This window comes from Lampris incognitus, chromosome 16 (assembly GCF_029633865.1).
Source record: "Lampris incognitus isolate fLamInc1 chromosome 16, fLamInc1.hap2, whole genome shotgun sequence".
Taxonomy (NCBI): domain Eukaryota; kingdom Metazoa; phylum Chordata; class Actinopteri; order Lampriformes; family Lampridae; genus Lampris; species Lampris incognitus.
The window spans coordinates 5,104,075-5,129,778 of record NC_079226.1 but is presented as its reverse complement, the minus strand read 5'-3'; the positions used below and the strand labels follow the sequence as shown (position 1 = coordinate 5,129,778).

Below are 25,704 nucleotides of genomic sequence, written 5' to 3'. Positions count from 1 at the left end.
CATGCACAGACCACGTCTGGAACACACAGAAAGCAGTGATGTGAATTAAAACCATTTGATGAAGTTTAAAAAAGCATGGATTAAAATATCACAAACAATCAGAGGATTAACTTTCAAAATTTTTTTTAGCAATTACAAAGATAAATGCAAAATCAAATACAAACAAACACACAAGCATCTGCCCATTTCCCTCATTTATGTGTATTTACGTGTGTGTGTGTAAGTGTAAGCGTGTGTGTTTGCCTGAGTATGCATACATGTGATTAAGTGTGACAGTGTGTGACAGCGTGCAATTAGGTCTTACCATTTGATTGTAAATGAATGTGTTTGTGTGTGTATGTACCTGGACCTCAGGTGAGGTGCTGTCCTGGGCCAGGGTGAAGAGGACCCCCAGGCAGGTGGACAGGTGCTGAGCGGAACTGATCCCGCCGACATAGCGATACAGCGCCCCCAGAGCCAAGGCATGGCCGCTCCGTGTCACGGCATCCCTCGCTGTCTTCAGCCTGGGAGCCACCACAGAGGGAAACGTTCACGAAAAATAACAATAACCGTCATCAGCATCAGTATCGTCTCCATCATCATCTTTTTCTCTCTAGGGTCATTTGACTTGAGCCTTCCCCTTTCCTCGGGCAGGTCAGAGGTCAGGTGAGCTACAGTATCGGACTCTTGGGGGTTTTGTACCTTGCTCAATGGCAAAATGCTGACAGTGTCGAAACCAGTACTCTGCTACGTCTCAGCTGCACTGTACTGGCAGGATTGACAAGTTTTACCTTGATTTTTGGATCATTGGCCATTTTTCACTGGACTGTATGATCATTTCCTCATTATGTAATCAAGCTGTGTGCTGGTATTTATGGATCCTGTCCTCTTTCTTCTACTGGCTTTGCTGAAGTGATTTTCCTCCTCCATCACACTGGTTCCTGATTCATTCAGGCTGTACTGGGATATTTTAGGATGAAAACCTTCTCATACCTGATGTTATTATTGTAGATCAAAGACTGTCGTAGACCTTTAAATAGAAAACAGAGGCGAGGAGTTTGACTAATGTGGAGTTTAACTCAGACAGAGCAGACTGAAGGAAACAGCAGAATTCTGGTCAGACAGATGCTTGATCTTGACCTTTACTTCCCAATATGAGTGGCTAATTTTACTTTTTATATCAGACAAGGAAATGAGCTTTGGGTAGTGACCGAAAGGGTGAGATCGCCGATACAAGCGGCTGAAATGAGTTTCCTCCATTGGGTGTCTGGGCTCAGCCTTAGAGATAGGGTGAGGAGCTCAGACATCTGGAGGGAGCCGCTGCTCCTTCGCGTCGAAAGGAGCCAGTTGAGGTGCTTCGGGCGTCTGATCAGGATGCCTCCTGGGCGCCTTCCTTTGGAGGTTTTCCGGGCACGTCCAACTGGGAGGAGACCCCGGGGTAGACCCAGAACTCACTGGAGGGACTACATGTCTAATCTGGCCTGGGAACGCCTTGGGATCCCCCAGGAGGAGCTGGAGAGCGTTGCTGGAGAGAGGGATGTCTGGAGTGCCCTACTTAGCTTGCTGCCACCGCGACCCGAACCCGGAGAAGCGGCTGAAGATGAATGAATGAATGAATGAATGAACAAAGAAATGTACTCTAAGCATACATTAAGACTGTGTTATATTACTTGCTATAATATAATCCCTAAATTAATCACTTTACCATTTTTCATGAAGTGCTAACAGAGCATTTAGTTTTAATGATTCTTGACATTATAATTTTCACAATGAACTGAACGGAAATGTGATTTTAAGTGCATGTATTCTCTCAAGTGATTCTCTCAAAATGGCGCCACAAATGGCAGCCTCGGTTCTGCGCTCTGTGGTACTTTTTCCATTTTTGTTTCAGTTTCCAGCGCTCACTGTCTGATCACATTCAGCAGGGAAGAACTTTTAAGACTCCACCTAGCCACTGGTCAAACTTTTTTACCATTTTTCATTGAACTGGAATGTTTTATTGAGCTTTTTGTGTGTGTGTGTGTGTGTGTGTGTAATATGTGTACGTATGACCATGTATTTTGCATCCTACAAATATAACTTTCCAAGGTGCTTCTTCATTTGCTGTTTAAATATTGATCTCTGTGTCAGTTTAGTCATTGGCAGTGTAAGGAATTCCATGCTTTCATTGGTCTGTATTCTACCGTACGCTTCAGAAAATTAGTGTTTGGCTTAGGAAGTGAAAACCGGCCTTCTGTTGCCTGTCTAGTGGCATATGTAAAGGATTCTGAATTGTGTTTTAACTGATTGTACTGACATAATGGAGTTTTTTATTGTAAAACCTTCCATATTGAAGATAGAAGTGCAGCATTCATCCTGTCCTCAACTTTTAACCACTGTAGACAGAAGTGCATGCTGTTGATGTTCGTATTGTATGGACGTTGGACAGCAAGGCGTGCCGCCTTATTCTGTAGCAACTGGAGTTTGCTTAAATCTTTTTTTATGGCATTCGCCCATATTATTTGGCAATAGTCAAGCTGTGAGAGAACAATAGTGTTTATTACCATTTTAGTCAATTCTGGTATAAGGTATTTTCTGCATCGCCTTACCACTGCCAATGCCTTACCCATTCTGTTTACAACAGTGTCAATGTGTTTTGACCAGGACAGCTTATTATCAAGAATGATGCCCAGGAGCTTAGTTTCCTTTACTTGTTGGATTGGTGTTTTATTTATAAAGAGTTTTAGCTCTGGCTCTTTCCTAAGAGAATGATTTGAACCAAATATAATGCTTTTCGTTTTAGTTGCATTAAGTATCACTTTGTTTTCAAAGACCCATTTCCAGATTATATCTAGCTCCCTATTCCAGATGACATTTAACTCAGCAGGTGTTGTTGCTGATGCATACACTGTAGTGTCATCTGCATACATCGTTAATTTAGCATCTTTTAGTACGAGGGGTAAATCATTTGTAAAAATGGAGTACATAAGTGGGCCTAGGCAGCTTCCTTGAGGAATTCCACACTCTATAGATACACTATCTGAGTAATCTCCATTAAAGAAGACTCTCTGTGATCTATGCGTCAAATAACTTTCCATCCAGGCCATTGCAGATGGTCTAAAACCATAAGACTTCAGCTTTTCAAGAAGGAGCTTGTGGTCAATTACATCAAATGCTGCTGTAAAATCTAATAGGACTGCACCACAGAACATTTTGCTGTCCAAATCTTTGTACCAGTCATCTGTCATTTGGGCTAGAGCTGTACATGTAGAATGTCCCTTTCTATAGGCATGCTGGAAATCTGTTATCAGATTATTTGCTGAGAAGTATTCTTGTATTTGATCAAAAATTGCCTTCTCAAAGATCTTACTTATAGCTGATAGCAAGCTTATGGGGCGGCTGTTATGGCCACTAAATGATGTTTTCTTATCTTTGGGCAATGGTAAGACTTTTGCTTCCTTCCAAGCTTGTGGAAAAATCCACTGTTTCAGGCTGGTATTGATTATGTGACAGATAGGGTGTGCAATGTAATTAACAGCTATTTGAATCAGTTTATCATCTATATTATCAATTCCTGGTTGTTTGTCATTACATGTTAACTTAATTAATTTTTCAGCCGTTTCTGTATTTAGTTCATTAAACCCAAAATGACATGGAAGAGTGGTGTAATTGGCCAAGTACAACTGGGAGAAAAGGGGAGGGGGACTGTGGCAATGACTGCGGACTTCAGCAGGAGCCCTCCAACACTGTCCCCCCTCACCATACTCGCCAGCACTGTTTGCTGTGGAAACCTTCAGGTTTTTGGCATCCAACAGAGACACAATCATAAAATACACCCAGCAGAGGATGTACTTTCTTCGTCAGCTCAGGAAGTTCTACCTGCCCCAGGAATTGTTGATTCAGTTCTACTCTGCAATAACTCAGTCTGTTCTCTGCACATCCATCACTGTCTGGTTTGGATTGGCCATCAAACAGGAAAGGGACAGACTACAACGGACAGTCAGGATGGCAGAGAAAATCCTTGGTGCCAATCTGCCTGCCATTCAGGGCTTATACATCTCCAGAGTCAGGAAACGGCCAGGCAACATCACTGCAGACCCATCACACCCTGGTCACAACCTGTTCCAACTCCTACAGAGCACTGTACCCCAAAACAACCAGACACAAGACCTGTTTCTTTCCGCAGGATGTCACTATAATGAAGACTTTACATTATCATAATAAATATAAGCAGTGTATATCATACATATACGTGCATATTCTGTCAGTCTGTCTGTCAGTATCCTGCCAACATATGTATTCCAGCATCTTTGCACTCTGCACTATTGCCTCCCTGTTTCGCCTGTATAGTCATTCCTTGTATAGATCCCTGAAGTTTGTTGCTGTTATTCTATGTAAGTACATGGAGAGTCACTAAACTGGAGTCAAATTCCATGTAAGTGCAAACATTATTGGCCAAATAAAGATGATTCTGATATAGCTCTCTCTCTCTCTCTCTCTCTCTCTCTCTCTCTATCTATATATATGTGTATGTGTGTGTGTGTGTGTGTGTGTGTGTGTGTGTGTGTGTGTGTGTTCCTCTTACTTATCAAAGCAGTGCAGGGAGACCGAGACGGTGAATCCAGGGTTGTTGACTGCCTGGACCAGGCGGGCGATGCCCTCAGCAGCCATGCAGCGGAGCAGGGGACTGTTGCTCTCCACCGCCCCCGACAGCAGCACCAGCGCTGGAGCACGCACCTCCTCAGGCCCCAGACTGCCCCGGGTACTGCCTAGCAGCTTCAACAGGGGAGGAGGAGAGAAAACGGTTGAGAGAATTAACAGATTTGAAGACTTCTAATATTCTAATATAATATAATCTTCTAATATAATAATAAAAGCTTCTAATATTCTGCTTCATTTTGATGAAATTGGCTTTGGAAACTTTAATATCTACATGTACTGGTTATGTTGTGTGTGTGTGTGTGTGTGTGTGCTTCTGAGAGAATATCAAAACCTTTTTTTTTGGATTCCCCCCCCCCCCGCCCTTTTTCTCCACAATTGTATCAGACCAATTACCCCACTCTGAGCCGTCCCGGTTGCTGCTCTACTCCCTCTGCCAATCCGGGGAGGGCTGCAGACTACCACATGCTTCCTCTGACACATGTGGAGTCGCCAGGGGGACGTGGCGGATGGGAGGATCACGCCGTTCCCCCCAGTTCCCCCCTCCCACCCGAACAGGTGCCCCAACCAACCAAAGGATGTGCTACTGCAGTGACCAGGACCACATAACCCACATCTGGCTTCCCATCTGCAGACACGGCCAATTGTGTCTGTAGGGACGCCTGACCAAGCTGGAGGTAACATGGGGATTCGAACCAGTGATCCCTGTGTTGCTAGGCAACAGAATAGACCGCCACGTTACCCGGACGCCCCACAAAACACAATTCTACGCAGAGCCGACACAGAGATGAGACGGTAACTTGTCTTCAGGTATGAATTAATTTGTTCTCTCAGCAGCCAGTCAGAAGAGAGGAGCGGTCTCCTTCAAAGACATGTGGCCAGAAACCAAACTTTAAAGCCCTTTTAATAATCCAGGTAAGAAAATCACAGACAGCTGAATCAGTTCATCTGGACACAACGTTTATTGAGAGAAACGTTTCATCATCATCTAAGTGACCTCTTACTGAGCATGCATAAAGACAGTTTGGCTCATTTTGGTGGGGGTTGCCTTAAACTTGTACGGGAGTACGAGCGAACGGCGTGCACGTTGGAAGACTACAGGAACCACCTGAGATCCAGCCTCAGGTGCAGACAGAGCAGGATTACACCTAAGAGTCTGCAAATGAAATCTTGGGTCAAGGGTCACCGAGCTGATCAGATCCTCCCGGAAGGCACACACCCAGCTGTAGAACGAACGGGTGAGACAAACTAATTTTACGATCGACGCTTTGAAAGCCAAAGAGGAGCAGATCCAACAGAGACTCGCCTCACGTCTAGATGAAGCCACTTTCCAACGCATGATTGAGTTCACGGAGAAAGCTCGTCTAGCACGACGTGAAGTCGTAAACCGGGCAGCAAAAGAAGTTCGACCTACTTGCTGCACATCAGAGACATCAGCAGACAACGGACGGCGCCCTTCACGGCAGACAGAGAGATGGATGCCAGACACACGCTGGTGATGTGGGCAAGTGGGTGAAGAATCCGTCTGAAACAAACCCACCCAGGCGGGAACTGACATCCTTGCTAAGGGGCTGAATTTTGCTGTCACGCCGAGGCATATCCCGCTAGTGGAACCAATCACAGCCACGGAATCAGCGATCCGGAAAAACAACACGGTGGACCTCCCGGAAGCGGAGCAACTGCTGACGGAAGTTTCAGCCCACCTCAGCAATGTGACGGTGCCACCATCCAACATCAGCAGAGACGAGAGGAAAGCTCTCGCGACTCTCAGTAAGGACAGTAACAGCATCATCCTGCCAGCAGACAAAGGCAGATGCACTGTTGTATTAAACCAGACAGACTACCATGAGAACGTTATGACCTTACTTAGTGACATAAATACTTATGAGCTCCTGAAACCAGATCCAGGCAGTGGTTACAAGAAAAAGGTGATAGATTGTCTGAAGCTGTTAGAACAGGACAATGCTATGGACAGAATTTTGTACCATAGATTATACCCAGGGGGAGCTACACCTAGTCTGTATGGTTTACTTAAGACACATAAACAGGATGTGCCACTACGGCCTTTGGTTAGTATGATGAACTCAGTGACCTATAACATCGCTGAGTTTCTTGCATCCATTATTGTTTATTTATTATTATTTATTGTATCTTAACCCGTTGGTAGGCAGTAATGAACATCACATTCAGAACACTATGGATTTTGTGGAGAAGGTGAGGGACATCATTATGGAGGCGGATGAAACAATGGTCTTTTATGATGTTATGTCCCTCTTCACATGCATTCCTATTGATGAAGCAGTGGAGGTAGTCCGTATGAAATTACAGGACGACCCTACCCTTAGCAATAGGACCACCCTTAACACTGACCAATGTGTCTGCTCCCGAAGCTGTGTCTTCAGTCCACATACTTCACATACAGGGGGCAGTACTATAGGCAGAGGCATGGGTGTGCTACGGGTTCCCCAGTTTCACCTGTAGTGGCCAACTTGTACATGGAGGAAGTGGAAAAGAGGCTCTGATGTCATATCCAGGGATACAAACTAAAATTACATCTCAGGACGTAGCACATTTCACCGACCACATTAACTCTGTGGACACCACATCAAGTTCACCAGGGAGGATGTGGAACATGACAGGTTAGCCTTCTTACACTGTGAAATTTCAATTGGTGATGGGGACAGTTGATTGTTGATATTTACCATAAACCAACACATACTGATCAGTACTTGAAGGTTTGACTTTCATCCTCCACTGGAGCACAAACTAGGAGTCATCAGGACGCTGCACCACCGAGCTGACAACGTCCCCACCGACACAATGGCCGGGGAAGGGGAGAAATCCCACATTAAACAAGCCCTGATCACCGGTTCGAATCCCCATGTTACCTCTGGCTTGGTCATACATCCCTACAGACAAAATTGGCCCTGTCTGGACTTCTGACGTAGCAACCAATGGAGTAGGTCACAACTCTTGGGGCTCCTGCAAAAACTTTTAAAAGTCCTATCCCAGGCACACGTTTTGCATTTTTTTCAGTGTTAGTTTTTTCCCAAAACTCGAAAAGAAAAAATTAAAAAAATAATTTTGAGGGGGGGTGTTTCCCCCTTTTTTCTCCCCAACTGTATCTGGCCAATTACCCTACTCTTTCGAGCCATCCCAGTCACTCCTCCACCCCCTCTGCTAATCCAGGGAGGGTCGCAGACTACCACATGCCACCTCCGATACATGTGGAATTGCCAGCCGCTTCTTTTCACCTGACAGTGAGGAGTTTCCCCAGGGGGACGTAGCGCGTGGGAGGATCACGCTATTCCCCCCCAGTTCTCCCCCCCCCCAAACAGGCGCTCCGACCGACCAGAGGAGGCAGTAGTGCAGCGACCAGGACATATACCCACACCCGGCTTCCCACCCGCAGACACAGCCAACTGTGTCTGTAGGGACACCCGACCAAGCTGGAGGTAACACAGGGATTCAAACCGGCGGTCATCATGCTGGTAGGCAACGGAATAGACCGCTTCACTACCCGGACAGCCCCAAAACCCCAATTTTTGTCTTCTGGTTGACCAAAATGTCTTCGAAACACAAAACTGTGCATGCGTCAGCGGCACAACAGCAGTGGCCTGCTCCACACATCTCGTCCCCGCCTCGTAGTCGCTCCTCTCCTTGCTCAGACACACGCACACACCATTTCATCTGGTCACAACATTTATTGAGAGAAACATTTCATCACTCTTCTAAGTGACCTCTTCAGTCTCAACTGACTGCAGATATCCAGTTGCTCAGTTGCTTTCAAACCCCAAAACACGCTGCGCCAGAAATTGGTCCACCCAAAAGATTGGGTCCCCCAGCACAAACAAAGCAATATAATGTATGCTGTTAAGTGCCAGGAGGATTGCCGTGACTTGTACATCAGGGAAACCAAACAGACGCCGGCCAAGAAGATGGCACAAGACAGGCTAACACATAAGGCTAGGACTCCACAGTCTACACCATCTACAGGCCAGTGGCCACTCTTTCAAGGATGAGGATGTGCACATCCTTGGTAGGGAGGAACGCTGGTTTGAACGGGGAGTCAAAGAGGCCATCTATGTGAAGAGGGAACAACCATCCCTGAACCGAGGGGGGCGGGGCCTAAGAGTACATCTGTCGCCATCTTACAATGCTGTGATTGCAACTATTCCTAAGTCCTCTGTGAATAGTACACATGGCCATTGAAACTCTAGTCAATGGTCACAGCAATTTGCATATGAAACCAATCATTGTTTTCAGTCGTTATACCACCGTCTTGTTTATAAGGGTGGGGATAACTGCAATCAGTTGAGACTTAGGTGAGTGAAGAAATGTTTCTCTCTCAATAAACGCTGCGTCCAGATGAACTGATTCAATTTTCTGTGATCAGCCAGTTTCTATTTCCTTGAGGAAGGACGTCAGACCCCAGAGGTGCAGTACCTTGAGCAGGCTGCAGAGGGCAGCACAGACTTGAGTCTGGACAGTTAGCTGGCGTTGGCCCTTTAATTGGTTCACCGTCTCCACAAACTGCTCCAAGATCCTGACCCTGACACAGAGAGAGAGGGAGAGAGAGAGAGTGAGAGCGAGAGAGGGGAGAGAGAGAGACTTGTTAAAGGTGTATGGTGTTCCATTTAAAGTTATGTTTGAGCCCTAGATAAACACTTAATGCATCCTTTCACTAAAATTCCTTCTGACTTGGCAGAATGACATCACTTCCTCCTCTGACCTCACAGAATGACATTACCTTCCTACAGGTGTCTCAAAAATGCTTTGACAAGCTCTAGTGCCCTTGTGCTGTTCCAGTACATGAAGTACTTTGGACATATTGTGGAAAACAGTCAAGTATACTTCTATGACCTGGTAATAGCCATAAAAGTACACCTAGCCTGTACCAGACCCACAGCTGCGGAAAGGGGCCAGGCCTGGTGGTTGTGGGGCTGTTACCTCTGAGCAGAGATGACGTGGGGCAGAAGGGCTCCAAACAGCTGGACAGCAGCAGCGGTCAGAGCCACTGGAGGAGGGAGGGGGGCTGGGGCATCGTGACCCCTCTCACAGAGGGTGAAGGGATCATTGTCAAGGCTACTGCCTCCTACACTGCTGCCATGGAGCTGGAACACACACATAACATACATGCACATATACACATGAACAGATACGCCAACATCCACAAACTGTATCTATGGGGCATTTGATTGGCTGACGGTCATTCTGTAAACCTTTAAAATTTTTAAAACAAGCCGAACTCAAAGAAGGACCCTTGGACCTATGGCCATGGCTTCCAAATCAACAGTCTCCTGTGAGCTCATATGAACACTTAGTGTGTGCAGAGGGGTGGTGGCAGAGAAGCAGGTCATGGTGAGGCCAGCACTCTCACCTGTTCCTCGATGTATCCGCAGTTTATGTCACAGAGGGCGGGGCCAACCAGCGGCAGGTCATCTTGATGACAGAGAGCAGGGAGCAGCGTCTGCTCAGAACACTGCTGGTTCAGATTGTCCTGATCACACAGATCACAAACCAACTGTTTCATCACAACGCCAAAGCTCTCTGAGAAAGAGAAAGAGAGAGAGATGGCGAGAGACAAGACAGTGTGAGAACGAGAGTTGATGAAAAGAGTAAAATAATATTCAAAGCTTTCGTTTCAACCAGAAGAAGACTATGGTGTGTGAAGATGAAGCCTGCTCTCTGCTGCTATGAGCTGTCAGTCATTCAACTCCTCATCACCCCAGGCCCTTACATCAGTGGTATACCATCATCTGCCACAGAGATCTTTAATGTTTTTTTTTCCATTTCAACCCAACTCCACACCCACTGATTTTCCTCATGAGCACTCCTTCAACCAGAGGAGGACAAATCAGTGAAATGAGCCAGTGTAGAGATGGGATGGCACAAATGCTCTCCACTGCTTCATGTCAATAAGGCTCCAGTGCTGGGATCCAGTAAAGCCTCATCTTTCTGGTCTGCAGACCAAATTAAAGACCGGAACATAAACAGTATGTATATGTTTTCTCATATGTTGTGTTACCTTGGTATGTGTGTGGGGATAACTGGATCAGGACCTGGTAAAGCCTCAGTCTGAAGACCACAGAGGAGCTTCGAAGAGGGTTCCCATAAGACCTGATCAGAGAGGGCAGCCTGGGCAGACACACACACACACACACACACACACACACACACACACACACACACACACACACACACACACACACACACACAGTGAGAAAGGTTTAGTGACATTCTGGAAAGTCTTACTGGAATAAAATACAACCATGAAATATTGTTTTTTTTTCTCTCTCTCTAGTCCATCCACTACTACCTCCGAAGAAAAGGAGGAATAGAAGAATATAAAAATGTGTTTGTAAAAGCCAAGATGAGCCTATCAGAGACTGACTTGTTGAGCAGCGTCACAGCACAGGACAATGGTGTCAGCAGCCTGCTGATGATGTCATCTGTGAGGAGGTCCCTGCAGTGCAGCAGGAGGCTCCTGATGGCTGCACACACACACACACACACACACACACACACACACACACACACCACATGCAGGTACACAAAACACAGTTAGGAAATTTCATGGTTTGGTTAAAACAATCATTCCATGAAAGGTATTATCTGAAGTATGATGGTTAAGGTGATGTCTGAGCAGCAGGTAAAGAACTGAAGTTGTCATCGTTCCCAGTGAAGAATGTCCTCAAGTCTCTTATGTCTTTTACACAATAGATACCTACACGTGTTCTGTCGAGCAAGTTCTCTCCAAAGTAGCAGACATAAAGAAGAATAAAAACCAGGGGAAAACCAGAAAGATCCCCAACTAGCTCCCTGGTGAACACAGGAGTTTATGTAGTAACCAATAAAGCAGGTTGGGCTGGGGTTAGTCACCAACTAAACAAGGCCTCCACCAATCAGATTGCTGCTCTGAAATTCACACCTGGAATCTGATCAGTACAACCACAGCCTTCTACTGCTGGGCACTGGAATCTGACCAGTACAACCAAAGTCCTCTGCTGTTGGTCACTAGGAGTTGACCAGTACAACCAGTCTTCTACTGTTGGTTACTGGGAGCTGACCAGTACAACCAGTCTTCTACTGCTGGGCACTGGGAGCTGACCAGTACAACCAGTCTTCTACTGTTGGTTACTGGGAGCTGACCAGTACAACCAGTCTTCTGCTACCACTGACTCTAGCCCCACTAGAGCTGGAAAGGGGGATTAAGTGCCTTGCTGAAGAGCACAAAGGGTGACAGGATTGTTTGTTTGCTTTATGACCATCTAAATGGGTTGCATATCCTTCCTCACAGGGCTGATAATGCAGCGTGATACTGACCGCAGAGCGCGCCGGCACGGCCCTCCAATGTAACCTGCCACGTGAAGTAGTCCCCCCTGCGGAGCTCCATCTCCAGCTCCCTAAGGGATGGAGGAAACACACACCTCCACAGGAGAAGCAGCCTGGACAGGTGGTGTTTTATCACAGCCGAGCCTGCAGACATACACACGCACACACACACACACACACACACGTTTGGTTCACAGTCATGAAGTTTGTTATAAATTACACATCGGCTAAAACGTTTGGTATTCTGATGGTATTTGGACATTTTAAATCAAATGGTTGATACAATAACTGGTCATAGTCAAAATCAATCTTAAAAAATCATAATCGAAATCAACATTAATTTCCAAAACCAAACTGAACTTGAAAAGAACATGAATCCCTCATTACAGGCTGTGTGTGTGTGTAACCTGCTCATCAGGACATTGAACAGCATGGCGTGGATACATCCCTTTACTCTGCGTCGTGAAAGACTAATGAACTTCCTCATCATAAGTCACACACGTCCCTGCTATGAGGGGCGGAGCCTCAGCGGTGATGTAACATACCCAGAGTGATGAGAGCAGAGATGAGCAGCCAACCAGCCTGAGTCCTCTGGACCGAGATCCGACTGTTCTGAGAGGCTGAACGCAGCAGATCTTCAGCCAGGTCCAACACCATCTACACACACACACACACACACACAAACACACACACACAACAGACAGGTGACAAATTAAAGGATAAACCAACATATCTAAGTATCTTAGGAAGGTGTTGGGCCACCACGAGCCTCCAGAATAGCTTCAGTGCTCCTTGCCATAGATTCTATAAGTCTCTGAACTCTACTGGAGGTATGGAACACCATTCTTCCAAATTATATTCCCTCCCTTGGTGTTTTGATGGGGGTGGTGGTGACTGCTGTCTAACACGTCGCTCCAAAAATCTCCCATTGGTGTTCAGTTGAGCTCTGGTGACCGGAGGCCACAGAATATGATTTACGTGTCTTTACGCACGCTCAATAATCCAGGTAAGGAAATCACATAAAGGTGAATCAGTTCATCTGGACACAACATTTATTGAGAGAAACATTTCATCACTCTTCTAAGTGACCTCTTCAGTCTCAACTGACTGCAGATATCCAGTTGCTTTCAAACCCCAAAACACGCTGCGCCAGAAATTGGTCCACCCCAAGGATCGGGTCCCCCAGCACAAACAGAGCAAAACAGAGAGTACGCTGTTAAGTGCCGGGAGGACTGCCGTGACTTGTACACTGGGGAAACTAAACAGATGCTGGCCAAGAGGACGGTACAGCTCAGGAGAGCTAACACGGCAGGCCAGGACTCCACAGTCTACACCATCTACAGGCCAGTATTGACTCTTTCAAGGATGAGGATGTGCACATCCTTGATAGGGAGGAACGCTGGTTTGAACGAGGCCGTCTATGGGAAGAGGGAACAACCATCCCTGAACCGGGGGGTGGGGGTGGTGGCGGCTAAGAGTATATCTGTCGCCGTCTTACAATGCTGTGATTTCAGCTATTTCCCAATCCTCTGTGACTAGTACACATGGCCATTGTCACTCTAGTTACTGGTCACAGCAATTTGCATATGAAACCGATCGTTGCTTTCAGTCGTTATACCACCGTATTGTTTATAAGGGTGGGGACACCTGCAGTAACTGTCTTGTTGATGAGGGTGGGATACCTGCAGTCAGTTGAGACCGAAGAGGTCACTTAGATGATGATGAAATGTTTCTCTCAATCTCAGTAAAGGTGGCCAGATGAACCGATTCAACTTTCGGTGACATATGGTTTACGTCATTCTCATCAAACCATTCAGTGAGCTATCGTGCCCTGTGGATGGGGGCGTTGTCATCCTGGAAGAGACCGTTCCCATCGGAATACTGTTTCATCATAAGAGTGGGAAAACTGGTTAATAAAGAGTTTAAGGAATTTCTGTGCACCAATGAACAGGAGCCCCGACCGACCAGAGGAGGCGCTAGTGAAGCGACCAGGACACATACCCACATCTGGCTTCCCACCTGCAGACACAGCCAATTATGTCTGTAGGGATGCCCGACCAAGCCAGAGGTAACACAGGGATTCGAACCGGCGATCCCCATGATGGCAGGCAACGGAATAGACTGTAACGCTACCCAGACGCCTGTCTTAAATATTATTTTTAACTGCATTACCTTGTTTATTTATTCATGTTCCTAAGCTAAATGTCTGTGTGCTGCTGCTGTCTTGGTCAGGTTGAAAATGAGACTCTTTGTCTCAGTGAGACCTTCCAGATTAAATAAAGGTTAAATAAATAAAAATTGAAGAAAAAAAAAGATAAACATGATCACTCAGAATAACTTTGTATTGATTTGCATGTCAGGAAAATGCTCCCACGGCATGACAGAGCCCCTGGACCCCTTCACTGCAGGGGTCAAGCATTCATCTTTTTCCTTTCATTTGTCACCCGTCTGCAGGGACTCCTGGGCCGGGAGAGATTTTTCTACCTTGGTCATATGTCAGTGATGTCATTACACAGTCTTCATACCTTTCCCTTGGTGTGTGGTATCCCCAAAGGGCAGTGCTGTATTCCAGCCACTAGGGCGGCGACAGCTCCGCTGTAGCCAGCTACAGCCTCAGGAGAAGACTTCAGCGCCACTAGGCGCTCAGCGCAACGATTCAGCAGCAAAGAACCCTGGGAAGGCATGGCCATCACAATGCAGCGCAGGCACCACGCGGCAGCCAGCCGGGCAGGGGCCATGGGGTGGAGGAGGACTGAGATCACCGTGTCTGCAAGAGCTACACACACACACACACACACACACACACACACACACACACACACACACACAAAATCACAAATACAGTATATGGCACTCTCATTTACAAACAGACACGTGCACAGAGACGGCGACAGATACAGACACACACATACAGTCCCACAGGAAGGGAGACAGACTGATGTCTTCATCACATGACCATCATACCAGATTATGTTAGATTTGAGACGTGACATCAGCAGACCTGAACACAAAGACCTGGGAAAATGACCACATGGAGTCATTATTCTGCACGCATTACAGCATCTTACCGTCTCTCCATTCTGTCCAGCATCTTACCCTGTCTCTATCCAGCATCTTATCCTGTCTCTATCCATTCTGTCCAGCATCTTACCCTGTCTCTATCCAGCATCTTATCCTGTCTCTATCCATTCTGTCCAGCATCTTACCCTGTCTCTATCCAGCATCTTATCCTGTCTCTATCCATTCTGTCCAGCATCTTACCCTGTCTCTATCCAGCATCTTATCCTGTCTCTATCCATTCTGTCCAGCATCTTACCCTGTCTCTATCCAGCATCTTAGCCTGTCTCTATCCATTCTGTCCAGTTAACGTGTCTCTCCATTATGTCCAGCATCTTACCCTGTCTCTATCCATTCTCTCCAGCATCTTACCCCGTCTCTATCCAGCATCTTATCCTGTCTCTATCCATTCTGTTCAGTTACCGTGTCTCTCCATTCTGTCCAGCATCTTACCCTGTCTCTATCCATTCTCTCCAGCATCTTACCCCGTGTCTCTCCATTCTGTCCAGCATCTTACCCTGTCTCTATCCATTCTCTCCAGCATCTTACCCTGTCTCTATCCATTCTGTCCAGCATCTTACCCTGTCTCTATCCATTCTGTCCAGCATCTTACCCTGTCTCTATCCATTCTGTCCAGCATCTTACCCTGTCTCTATCCATTCTGTCCAACATCTTACTCTGTCTCTATCCATTCTGTCCATCTGTCTGGCTGAATTTCAAAAATTTCAAAACAGAAGTATTTTGCTTTCGTGACTATAACCACCTCCTGCACATCTATGTGTGTTTGTGGCTGTCTGACTGTGTGTGTGTGTGTGTGTGTGTGTGTGTGCGTTACCTGTACTAGTATCAGAGATGAGAGAGGCTGCCATGGAACCCAGCTCCTGGATGAGGCATCCCAGTTCCAGCAGACAGCAGACCAGCACATGCTGACTGGCTGACACGTCTGTGGCCAAGGCTCTGGTCTCCACATTACCGTCACCCAGCGCCGAATCTGAGGAGGGGAAAAAAAAACAAATTTTCTTGACTTTTACAAAATAAAAATGGGAAATTGTACTTTCAAATCAACCAACTTTTCCAGGTTTTTCATGACCATATGAACCCGGTCATTGGTCAAACCATTTGTTTAAATATGTGTGTGAGTATGTGTGTGTGTGTGTGTGTGTGTGTGTGTGTGTGTGTGTGTGTGTGTGTGTGTGTGTGTGTGTGTGTGTGTGTGTGTGTGTGTGTGTGTGTGTGCGTGCGTGCGTGCGTGTGTGTGTGTGTGTGTGTGTGTGTGCACATGCATGTCCCCTGATGTCATGCCTCCCTCCTCACCCAAGGCTTGGGTCTGCATGCCCACAACCTGGCACAGCTGTCGGGCAGCGTTGATCTGAGCCTTCTCCCCCAGCAGAGAGCCCAGGCTGCTCCTCAGGATGAAGGAAACGCAACGGCGCGATGTGGCCGCGTCTCCTGGAGTCTGGGTGGCCCTGCTATGGGAGACCATCTCCATTAGGAGAGACAGCACGGTGGGGAGGTTCACCTCCAGCCAGGAGCCTCCCAGGGTGGAGATGAAGACCACACATGCCTGTAGAGGACAGAGAGAGAAGTGTTAGGCAGAAGAAAAGTAAGGAGAGAAATGGAGGAACGAAAGGAAGAATAATAAGAGAATATCAAAGCTGCAAGCAGTAATGGGGAAGGTGGTGGAATGAGGACATACAGCCAAGTATAAATAGAAAGAGGTTGGCAAAGAAGAAGTGGGATAGTCAGAGAGATGAAGAAAGTAGACAGGAGTACAAGGAGATGTGGCGTAAAGTGAAGAGAGACGTGGTGAAGGCAGAGGAAAAGGCGTATAGTGAGTTGTATGAGAGGTTAGACACTAAGGAAGGAGAAAAGAACTTGCATCAATTGGCTACACAGAGTCTCCCTTTTTCCTTGGCTTGGTCTTTCACAAGGAGTAAATAGGAGTAATGAGAGGAAGCGATTTCAAATGGAGAGGAAAAGAAGAATGATGAGGCGAGAAGAGCAGGAGTGGAGGGTGGGTGACAGCTTAATGCTGGTAAACCTTGTGTCTGGTAGTTTAGTCTAGTCTACCAGCCTGCCGTCATGTGCACATCTGGTTTTATGCTGACCAAGTTAGCTGGTTAACTGGTAAAATCATCAGGTGAAGTTTGGGGCAGGCAGAGAGAAGAAAAGGTTTCCGGATCATCATGTTACTTTCTCTGACTACCAACCTGTGGGGTCAACCAGTGTGGTGTGGTTTCTATGACAACCAACATATGGTTACTATAACAACCAGTTTGGATGAAGAGCCTGGTTTCAATATCAACCAACTTGCAGTTACTATATCAACCAGTGTGGATAAAGACCCTGGTTTCTATGACAACTAACAATCAGTTACCATACCAATCAATGGAGAAGAAGAGTCTGGTTTCTGTGATGGCTGACCTGTGTGACCCCGATCCGGATCTCCTTGCTGACGGAGCTTGTTCCTTTCAGCATGTCTCCGCTGGCTCTGAGGAAGCCGGCTCCACCCCGCAGGAACCCTCCTGATAATAAATCCATCACCTGCTCCAGAGTGCTTCTGCTCCTCCCCCCTGACCTAGGAGCTGGAAGAGGAGGCAAGATGGTGAAGACAGAATTCAGCCAATGAAGATCCAGAATGCTTGGCCTCCAGAAAGTATCAGTTTATCCATAACCCCAAACACATTCATCCATCTATCTGTCCCTCCCTATCTATCGAACTATCTATCTATCCATCCATCCTAGTTGGGTATTCCATAGATATGATCAATCTGATTCCCAGTAGATTGGCTACAGACTAGGGGTGTAACGAAAGACCGTGGCATGATTATTTCATGATTCAAAAATATGAAGATACATATTGTGAAGCTGAAAAATTGATTTTTTGAGTTTAAATAAAGGCAATAATTCATAAAGATTCCTTGATGTTGTATGACCCAGGGAAGAAATTTCTATGTGCAGGACTACACTGAAATAATTGATGTGTAAACATGATTCCTGGCTATTGTCAATAGATCAATCTGTCTTGTTCTGTCCTGCAAATTTGGTCAGATTTGTCTCTATAATAGTTGATAATGGTAGCAAGCAACAGGCTTTAAAATACAATGTATAGTACTATAATGTGATCGCTATTTCCTGAGCAAACCAGGCAACTAATAACATTTCAGGCAGAAGACATAACAATGATGATGTAACGAGTGGCATCCCATTCCCTAGATAAAGATAGCTCTGTTCTGAAGGGCCACTACCCAGTACAGGGCACTCCAGAACTAGGGGTAGGGTCAGGAGGGGGGAATTGGGATTGGGCCTTGAGAAGTCATTTGCTGTACCACTTCTGGCATCAAGTCAGCAGGTGAAAAAGATAACACAAAGCATTGGGATTTTTACTGCAAAAGACACAAGACCGTTTTCAGTAGTTGAGGACGAAGGATTTCGAAAACATGTCAACAAGCTGGAGCCCAAATATCACATTCTGTCCCTATAAATTATGGACCTTGAAAAAGTCATCCATGCATTCATCTCATCACGTCTGGATTATTGTAACTCCCTGTATTGAGGGCTCAGCCAAAAGTCCATCTCCCGCTCCTCGCTGGCTATCTGTTAGGTATAGGATTGATTTTAAACTTTTACAGCCATACATGGCCTCGCTCCTACATATATCACTGATTCACTCACACCCCATGGGCCTGGTCGCTGCCTGCACTCCTCAGGCAGGTCCTTCTCCACTGTTCCCTCAGCCAGCCTCCATACTAAAGGCCAGGCCAGACCGGGTGTTTTCTGTAAGAGCCCCAGAGCTCTGGAACGCCCTACCTGAGGAGATCAGGCTACCAACCTCACTGCCTTCTTTAAATCACTTCTTAAAACTTACTTTTACAGGAAGCTTTTTATAGTAAATCCGTTGTTGCCCCATTTTTATTCATTTATTTATCTAGGTTATTTTTGCATTGTTTATATTTTACACTTTTATAGTTTTACATTTCTAATTCTTTATATTTTTATACTTTTCTTTCATCACCCTATTTGAATTGTTTTCATCATAATCCTTGTTTTATCGGCTCTAATTCTCTTTGTTTTAATTATGCTCTTGTGACTTTATCCTGATCGTGTTTTACCTTTTTCTGTGGAGCGGATCCGGCATTATGTCCGATATTTTATTGTATTTTGTTGTTTTATCTTGACTATGTGCATTATTTTATCCTGTTGCACGAGGCACCATGTGACATTGTTTAGAAAGGTGTGATATAAATAAAGTTTATAATTATTATTATTATATTTGTAGCAGTCTCACCCAGTACCAGTGTGGGAAGATGGCGGCACGAACTTACGTTTGCGGCGGCTTCACCCAGTAACATCCATGCAGTGTCTTTGTCCACGTCTACGTCTAGGTTTGTGTTTTCATTTGATGGCTGGGAGAGCTGGCGCTGGATCGGCTGGGAGAGCCTGGTCTGCTGTGTACTGTGGGCCTAGGGACCACGGCCCTGTCTGGAGCTGCGTCCAAGGAGGAAACACCGAGGGCAGTCTGACAGGATGCAGAAGCGGGGCAGGCTAAGCTAACGGCTAGCCCATGCAGACCGGCAGTTCCGATAACACCGAGGGTGGTCTGGCGGCAGCTTCGCCTAGCGTTGACTATGTTTTTGCTGTTGTCATGTGGAGTGCGGGAGGTGTGTCGAAGGTGTCTGGCTGGGAGAGCTGGTATTGGATCGGCTGGGGGAGCCTGGTCTGCTGCATCTGGTGGGCCCAGGGACCACGGCCCTGCCTGGAGCTGCGCCCGAGGAGGAAACACCAAGGGCCGTCTGACAGGATGTGGAAGCGGGGTAGGCTAAGCTAATTGCTAGCCCATGCAGACCGGCAGTCCGACAGTCATCCTGACGTTCGCTCTCTTGGACAGTGATTTTTTTTTTGTGGATATGTTGGATATATGTGTGGGTGGCACGGTGGCGCAGTGGTTAGCGAAGTCGCCTCACAGTAAGAAGGTCCTGGGTTCGAGCCCCAGGGTAGTCCAACCTTGGGGGTCGTCCCAGGTTGTCCTGTGTGGAATTTGCATGTTCTCCCCGTGTCTGTGTGGGTTTCCTCCAGGGGCTCCGGTTTCCTCCCACAGTCCAAAGACATGTAGGTCAGGTGAATTGGCCGTACTAAATTGTCCCTAGGTATGAATGTGTGTGGTTGTGTGTGTATGTCGGCCCTGTGTGATAGTCTGGCGGCCTGTCCAGGGTGTCTCCCCGCCTGCCGCCCAATGACTGCTGGGATAGGCTCCAGCATCCCCACAACCCTGGGAGCAGGATAAGCGGTTCGAAAAATGGATGGATGGATGGATATATGTATTTGTAGTTTGGATATATGTATTGTTGTAGTTTGGATGCGTTTTTGTCTGTGTTGCACTGCTGTGGGCTGGGGGAAACAATATTTCGTTTCATTCCATGTGCTCAGGCGCATGGAATGAAATGAAAAATAAATAAATGTTCCTGGCAAATTTGTAGCTCCTGCCATGTATGAGGATGTGAAGGTTAAGGTTTAAAGAAGCCCTCCAGACGGCCGAGGGAGTTGCGAAAACCACAGATGGCTGGACCTCTCATGCTACCCAAAGCTACATAACCATCACAGCCCACATCATCAACCACCAGTGGAAAATGGTGAGTTTTGTTCTCCAAACACAAACGATGTTGTATCAAATGGTGAGCCCTGAATCGTCTATCGAACAGAATTGTGAGTTGACTGTATCGTTACACCCCTACTGCACACACATTATCATATCATCATATACCACCTATACCATAATAATAAATGATTGCCTGATTCATTCTATCATCCCTCTAATGATCCGATCATCCCTCACTTCCTACCAGCAGGATGTCTGGGCTCTACAGCTGTGGCTAGCAGGGTCCCCAGTAGTTTGGCTACAGCCACTCTGACATCATAGTTGGAGCCTTGGAAGGCCCTGAAGCAGAGTGTGGCAACGTTCTCCAACTCGGTAGTCCACAGGAACACCGCCTCCCTCTGCAGTTCTAATAGACACTGGACACAACACAACACAGACAATACTTTACCGTTTTATGTTGAGATGTTTTATGTAAAGAACTGCAAACAGGAAGTTCGAAACACAGCCCTAATGATTATCCTCTCAGATAAACATGCTGACGCCTATTATGCATACTAATATCAATGGTGTTTAAACACTTCAAACCCCAGAGAGCCAATCCAGATGAATCAGATTGTCAGTACTATTGTGTCAGCACCTTCCCCATCCCCAAGCAAGAGCTACTGTCCTAAATACCCCGATGACAGAGAGTATGACGAATGCAATGTGTTTGCATGTTAATTTTGGGGGATGAGCATTAAAGAGAGGTCAGTTCAGAGTTACTCGTCACCTTGGCAGCAGCGCAGCGTACCACCATGGAACGATCGGTCAGACAGGCCCGCGCTGCCTTGTAGACGTCACGATGACACGACACAGCGCTGACACCCAGACCGCGTAGAATCATCTCCAAACTACGCATGATCTCAGCACGGCCCTGGGACTGACAGACACAGAAAGATGCAGCAGAGAGAGGGAGAGACAGAGAATTTGGGACACTTGCTTGAGGTGGAGGTTGCCGTGTTGATAGAGAGAGACTGTGAGGTACAAATCATTTTAGTGTCCTCTCTCTGGTTTTGTCCCTTTCCTCTCTGATCACGTTGCGCCTCAGAGACATAGCTTCCATTCACAGCTATCAGACTCTATATTCACTCTTGAAGGTTGGTTTGATATTTGCTAGATGGAAATGTGACAACTATAACACAGTCAGTGATTAGAGGTGCTATATGGAATTCTGTATTAATCGCTTTGTATTGCCAATGTGTGAATGGATTTGTAATGCGACTTAAAAAATGAGACCTTCCCTGACTTTGTCGGTTGCCTGTAACAGCCTGTGGGCTGATTTCTATGTAAAAGACTCAGAACGGTTTTGCCAGGAAAATCCAAAGGATGTGACATTTATGCATGCTCCCAAGTGCCTTGCCTCTCTTCTGCTCCCCTACAGCACCAACAGTGTGCAACACCAGCTAACGTCAGTTTAAAAATGGAGTCCACGGGCGCCCGGGCAGCGTAGCGGTCTATTCCGTTGCCTACCAACACAGGGATCATTGGTTCAAATCCCCGTGTTACCTCCGGCTTGGTCGGGCGTCCCTACAGACACAGTTGACCGTGTCTGTGGGTGGGAAGTTGGATGTGGGTATGTGTCCTGGTCGCTGCACTAACGCCTCCTCTGGTCAGTCGGGGCGCCTGTTCGGGAGGGGGAACTGGGGGGAATAGCGTGACCCCCCCCACGCGCTACGTCCCCCTGGCGAAACTCCTCACTGTCAGGTGAAAAGAAGTGGCTGGTGACTCCACATGTATGGGAGGAGGCATGTGGTAGTCTGCAGCCCTCCCCGGATCAGCAGAGGGGGTGGAGCAGAGACCGGGACAGCTTGGAAGAGTGGGGTAATTGGCCGGGATACAACTGGGGAGAAAAAGGATGAAACCCCCCCCCCCAAAAAAAAAGTCATGCGTTAAGAGTGGAAACAAGTTGACAACAGTGTTCTGTTGTTTCTTTCCTAACATATTTATTTGTCCTACTGTTTTGATCTTATGCAAACTGAATTTCGATGGTAATGGGATTGCTAATAGAAATCTGTCGGGGGGTTTTTTTTTTTTTTATTCCTCCACAGACAGATGATATCTGAGCAGCCGGCCATACTTGTCTGGCTGAAAGATACTGTCAATTATTTTTTTTGGTTTTGTTGCCAGAAGGCAGACAATCAAGAGGAGTTCATGGTGAGTATAATGGCCGTTCACAAAGCCATACAACCACCACAAAGCCATACAACCACCACAAAGCCATACAACCACCACAAGGCCATACAACCAGCACAAGGCCATACAACCACCACAAAGCAATACAACCACCACAAGGCCATACAACCACCACAAGGCCATACAACCACCACAAGGCCATACAACCAGCACAAGGCCATACAACCAGCACAAGGCCATACAACCAGCACAAGGCCATACAACCACCACAAGGCCATACAACCAGCACAAGGCCATACAACCACCACAAGGCCATACAACCACCACAAGGCCATACAACCACCACAAAGCAATACAACCACCACAAGGCCATACAACCACCACAAGGCCATACAACCACCACAAAGCAATACAACCACCACAAGGCCATACAACCAGCACAAGGCCATACAACCAGCACAAGGCCATACAACCACCACAAGGCCATACAACCAACACAAAGCAATACAACCACCACAAGGCCATACAACCACCACAAGGCCATACAACCAGCACAAGGCCATACAACCAGCACAAGGCCATACAACCACCACAAGGCCATACAACCAGCACAAGGCCATACAACCACCACAAGGCCATACAACCAGCACAAGGCCATACAACCAGCACAAGGCCATACAACCAGCACAAGGCCATACAACCAGCACAAGGCCATACAACCACCACAAGGCCATACAACCAGCACAAGGCCATACAACCAGCACAAGGCCATACAACCAGCACAAGGCCATACAACCACCACAAAGCCATACAACCACCACAAAGCCATACAACCAGCACAAGGCCATACAACCAGCACAAGGCCATACAACCACCACAAAGCAATACAACCACCACAAGGCCATACAACCACCACAAGGCCATACAACCACCACAAGGCCATACAACCAGCACAAGGCCATACAACCAGCACAAGGCCATACAACCAGCACAAGGCCATACAACCACCACAAGGCCATACAACCAGCACAAGGCCATACAACCACCACAAGGCCATACAACCACCACAAGGCCATACAACCACCACAAAGCAATACAACCACCACAAGGCCATACAACCACCACAAGGCCATACAACCACCACAAAGCAATACAACCACCACAAGGCCATACAACCAGCACAAGGCCATACAACCAGCACAAGGCCATACAACCACCACAAGGCCATACAACCAACACAAAGCAATACAACCACCACAAGGCCATACAACCACCACAAGGCCATACAACCAGCACAAGGCCATACAACCAGCACAAGGCCATACAACCACCACAAGGCCATACAACCAGCACAAGGCCATACAACCACCACAAGGCCATACAACCAGCACAAGGCCATACAACCAGCACAAGGCCATACAACCAGCACAAGGCCATACAACCAGCACAAGGCCATACAACCTCTTTGAAATGAAGTGTGTCTCAGTTGTCACCAGTTCATTCTGTTTTAATTCACTGCACACGGACGGGGCAGGGAGCTCTTGCCATTCCGCGTGCTAAGGGGCCGTTTACACGGCAGTGTTTCCAACATAAAACGGTAAAGTATTGTTACGTTTTGGCTGTTCGTTCACATGAAAACGGCGTTTTCGGGGGCCTGAAAACGCAAACTTTCGAAACCGGGTCCGAGTGAGACCTCTTGTATACTAGCAAAACCGGTTCCTGTGAAAACGGCGACGTTGCGGCTCCACTTCGCACACGCGCATTACGTTTTCAGTCAAACAGCCAGGCGCGAGTCAGAAGACAACAGTAACAACGGCGGATTACCGATCTGTGTTTGTGCCGTTATCTCTGCTAAGTTTTCAACGCTCCTTCAGCAAGGTGCAGATTTGCTGCACCATTACTGTGATCAGCAGAGACGCATTATTTACATGCGCCAAATTCTCAATCCACCTATACACTAATCCGGCAAAGTACCGGAAGTTAACAAGTGGCCATTACTGCGGTGGCGCTTCCCTACAATACGCGCGCGTTTGAATGCAAGCTGTGCTAAGAAGTGTACCATGGTCTACTTTTATCTTTTTAACATTATTCAACGTTACATTCAACAACGAAGTCTAGGAAGTCGGGAAGAAGCTGTGCAGTTCCCAGCTGCTCCAACAGTAGTGGCAAACTTCAAGTTTGGAAAAAGACTGAATGCTAAATACACAAGCCTTTACTTCATGAGGACTGCCCCTGTCTGAGACCATACAGTTTACAGAGTCCCTGGCCGTGCAGAGGACCAAGACATTCGCCAGAAGCGGATTAACAAGACCTGTCGTTTCCACTGTTTACCCTGTGGTGTCCTCAAAACATTTCCTTGCCAAAGGCTCAGATGTTTGACTGTACCGAGTGACTGTGTTTCCAAAAAACTTGCAGTTCAGTTTTCTTTCCACCCAGTTGCTTGGGTCTGCTTTTTTTTGGCCCTTCAGATGCCTCGCTACTGGATATTCTAATTTTTCTCTGGTCTAGCCAAAATGGACAATTCTGGCCCTTTGTTTTTGTTTCTATTTTCTCTCTTTCATCTTTCCCACATTTGACATATCTTTCAAAAACGACATTGCAGAGTTCACATTTGCGTTCAGCACATTGTGCATGATCCTTCGGGTAGTTCATTAATATTTGCATTCTTCTGTGGCTGTGCGGTCAACACATGATGTAAAATGGTTCCAGGTTTCATGGCTAAGTTAGCCATCTCAAGGGATGAAAAGTGTTGAAAAACATCTGCATCTGCCTCAAATGCTGTAGCTGTAACTTGCATAGTTTTCCTATGTCCATGATCTGGTCCTTGAATCTTCTCAACTGTGTCTGGCACCAAACACACACTTTGTCAGTGCAGGCTGTGCCTGTGAAGCCTTGAGTCACAGCACCTTTGACCTTGTAAAGCAGTC

General features: G+C 46.8%; 1 protein-coding gene across 1 annotated transcript in view; it reads right to left on the bottom strand.

Moving 5' to 3' along the window:
- heatr5a (HEAT repeat containing 5a) overlaps positions 1-25,704 on the bottom strand; it is a 63,779-nt gene that overhangs the window by 31,415 nt on the left and 6,660 nt on the right. Inside the window, 17 exon segments of the mRNA XM_056296299.1 lie at positions 1-16; positions 344-503; positions 4,544-4,734; positions 9,064-9,169; positions 9,568-9,731; positions 9,992-10,167; positions 10,646-10,755; positions 11,012-11,111; positions 11,944-12,096; positions 12,498-12,609; positions 14,478-14,728; positions 15,845-16,000; positions 16,324-16,573; positions 17,434-17,582; positions 18,864-18,872; positions 20,850-21,021; positions 21,375-21,524. The exon segment at positions 1-16 is cut by the window's left edge and continues 182 nt beyond it. Of these exon segments, the coding sequence (XP_056152274.1) occupies positions 1-16; positions 344-503; positions 4,544-4,734; positions 9,064-9,169; positions 9,568-9,731; positions 9,992-10,167; positions 10,646-10,755; positions 11,012-11,111; positions 11,944-12,096; positions 12,498-12,609; positions 14,478-14,728; positions 15,845-16,000; positions 16,324-16,573; positions 17,434-17,582; positions 18,864-18,872; positions 20,850-21,021; positions 21,375-21,524 (2,425 nt within the window).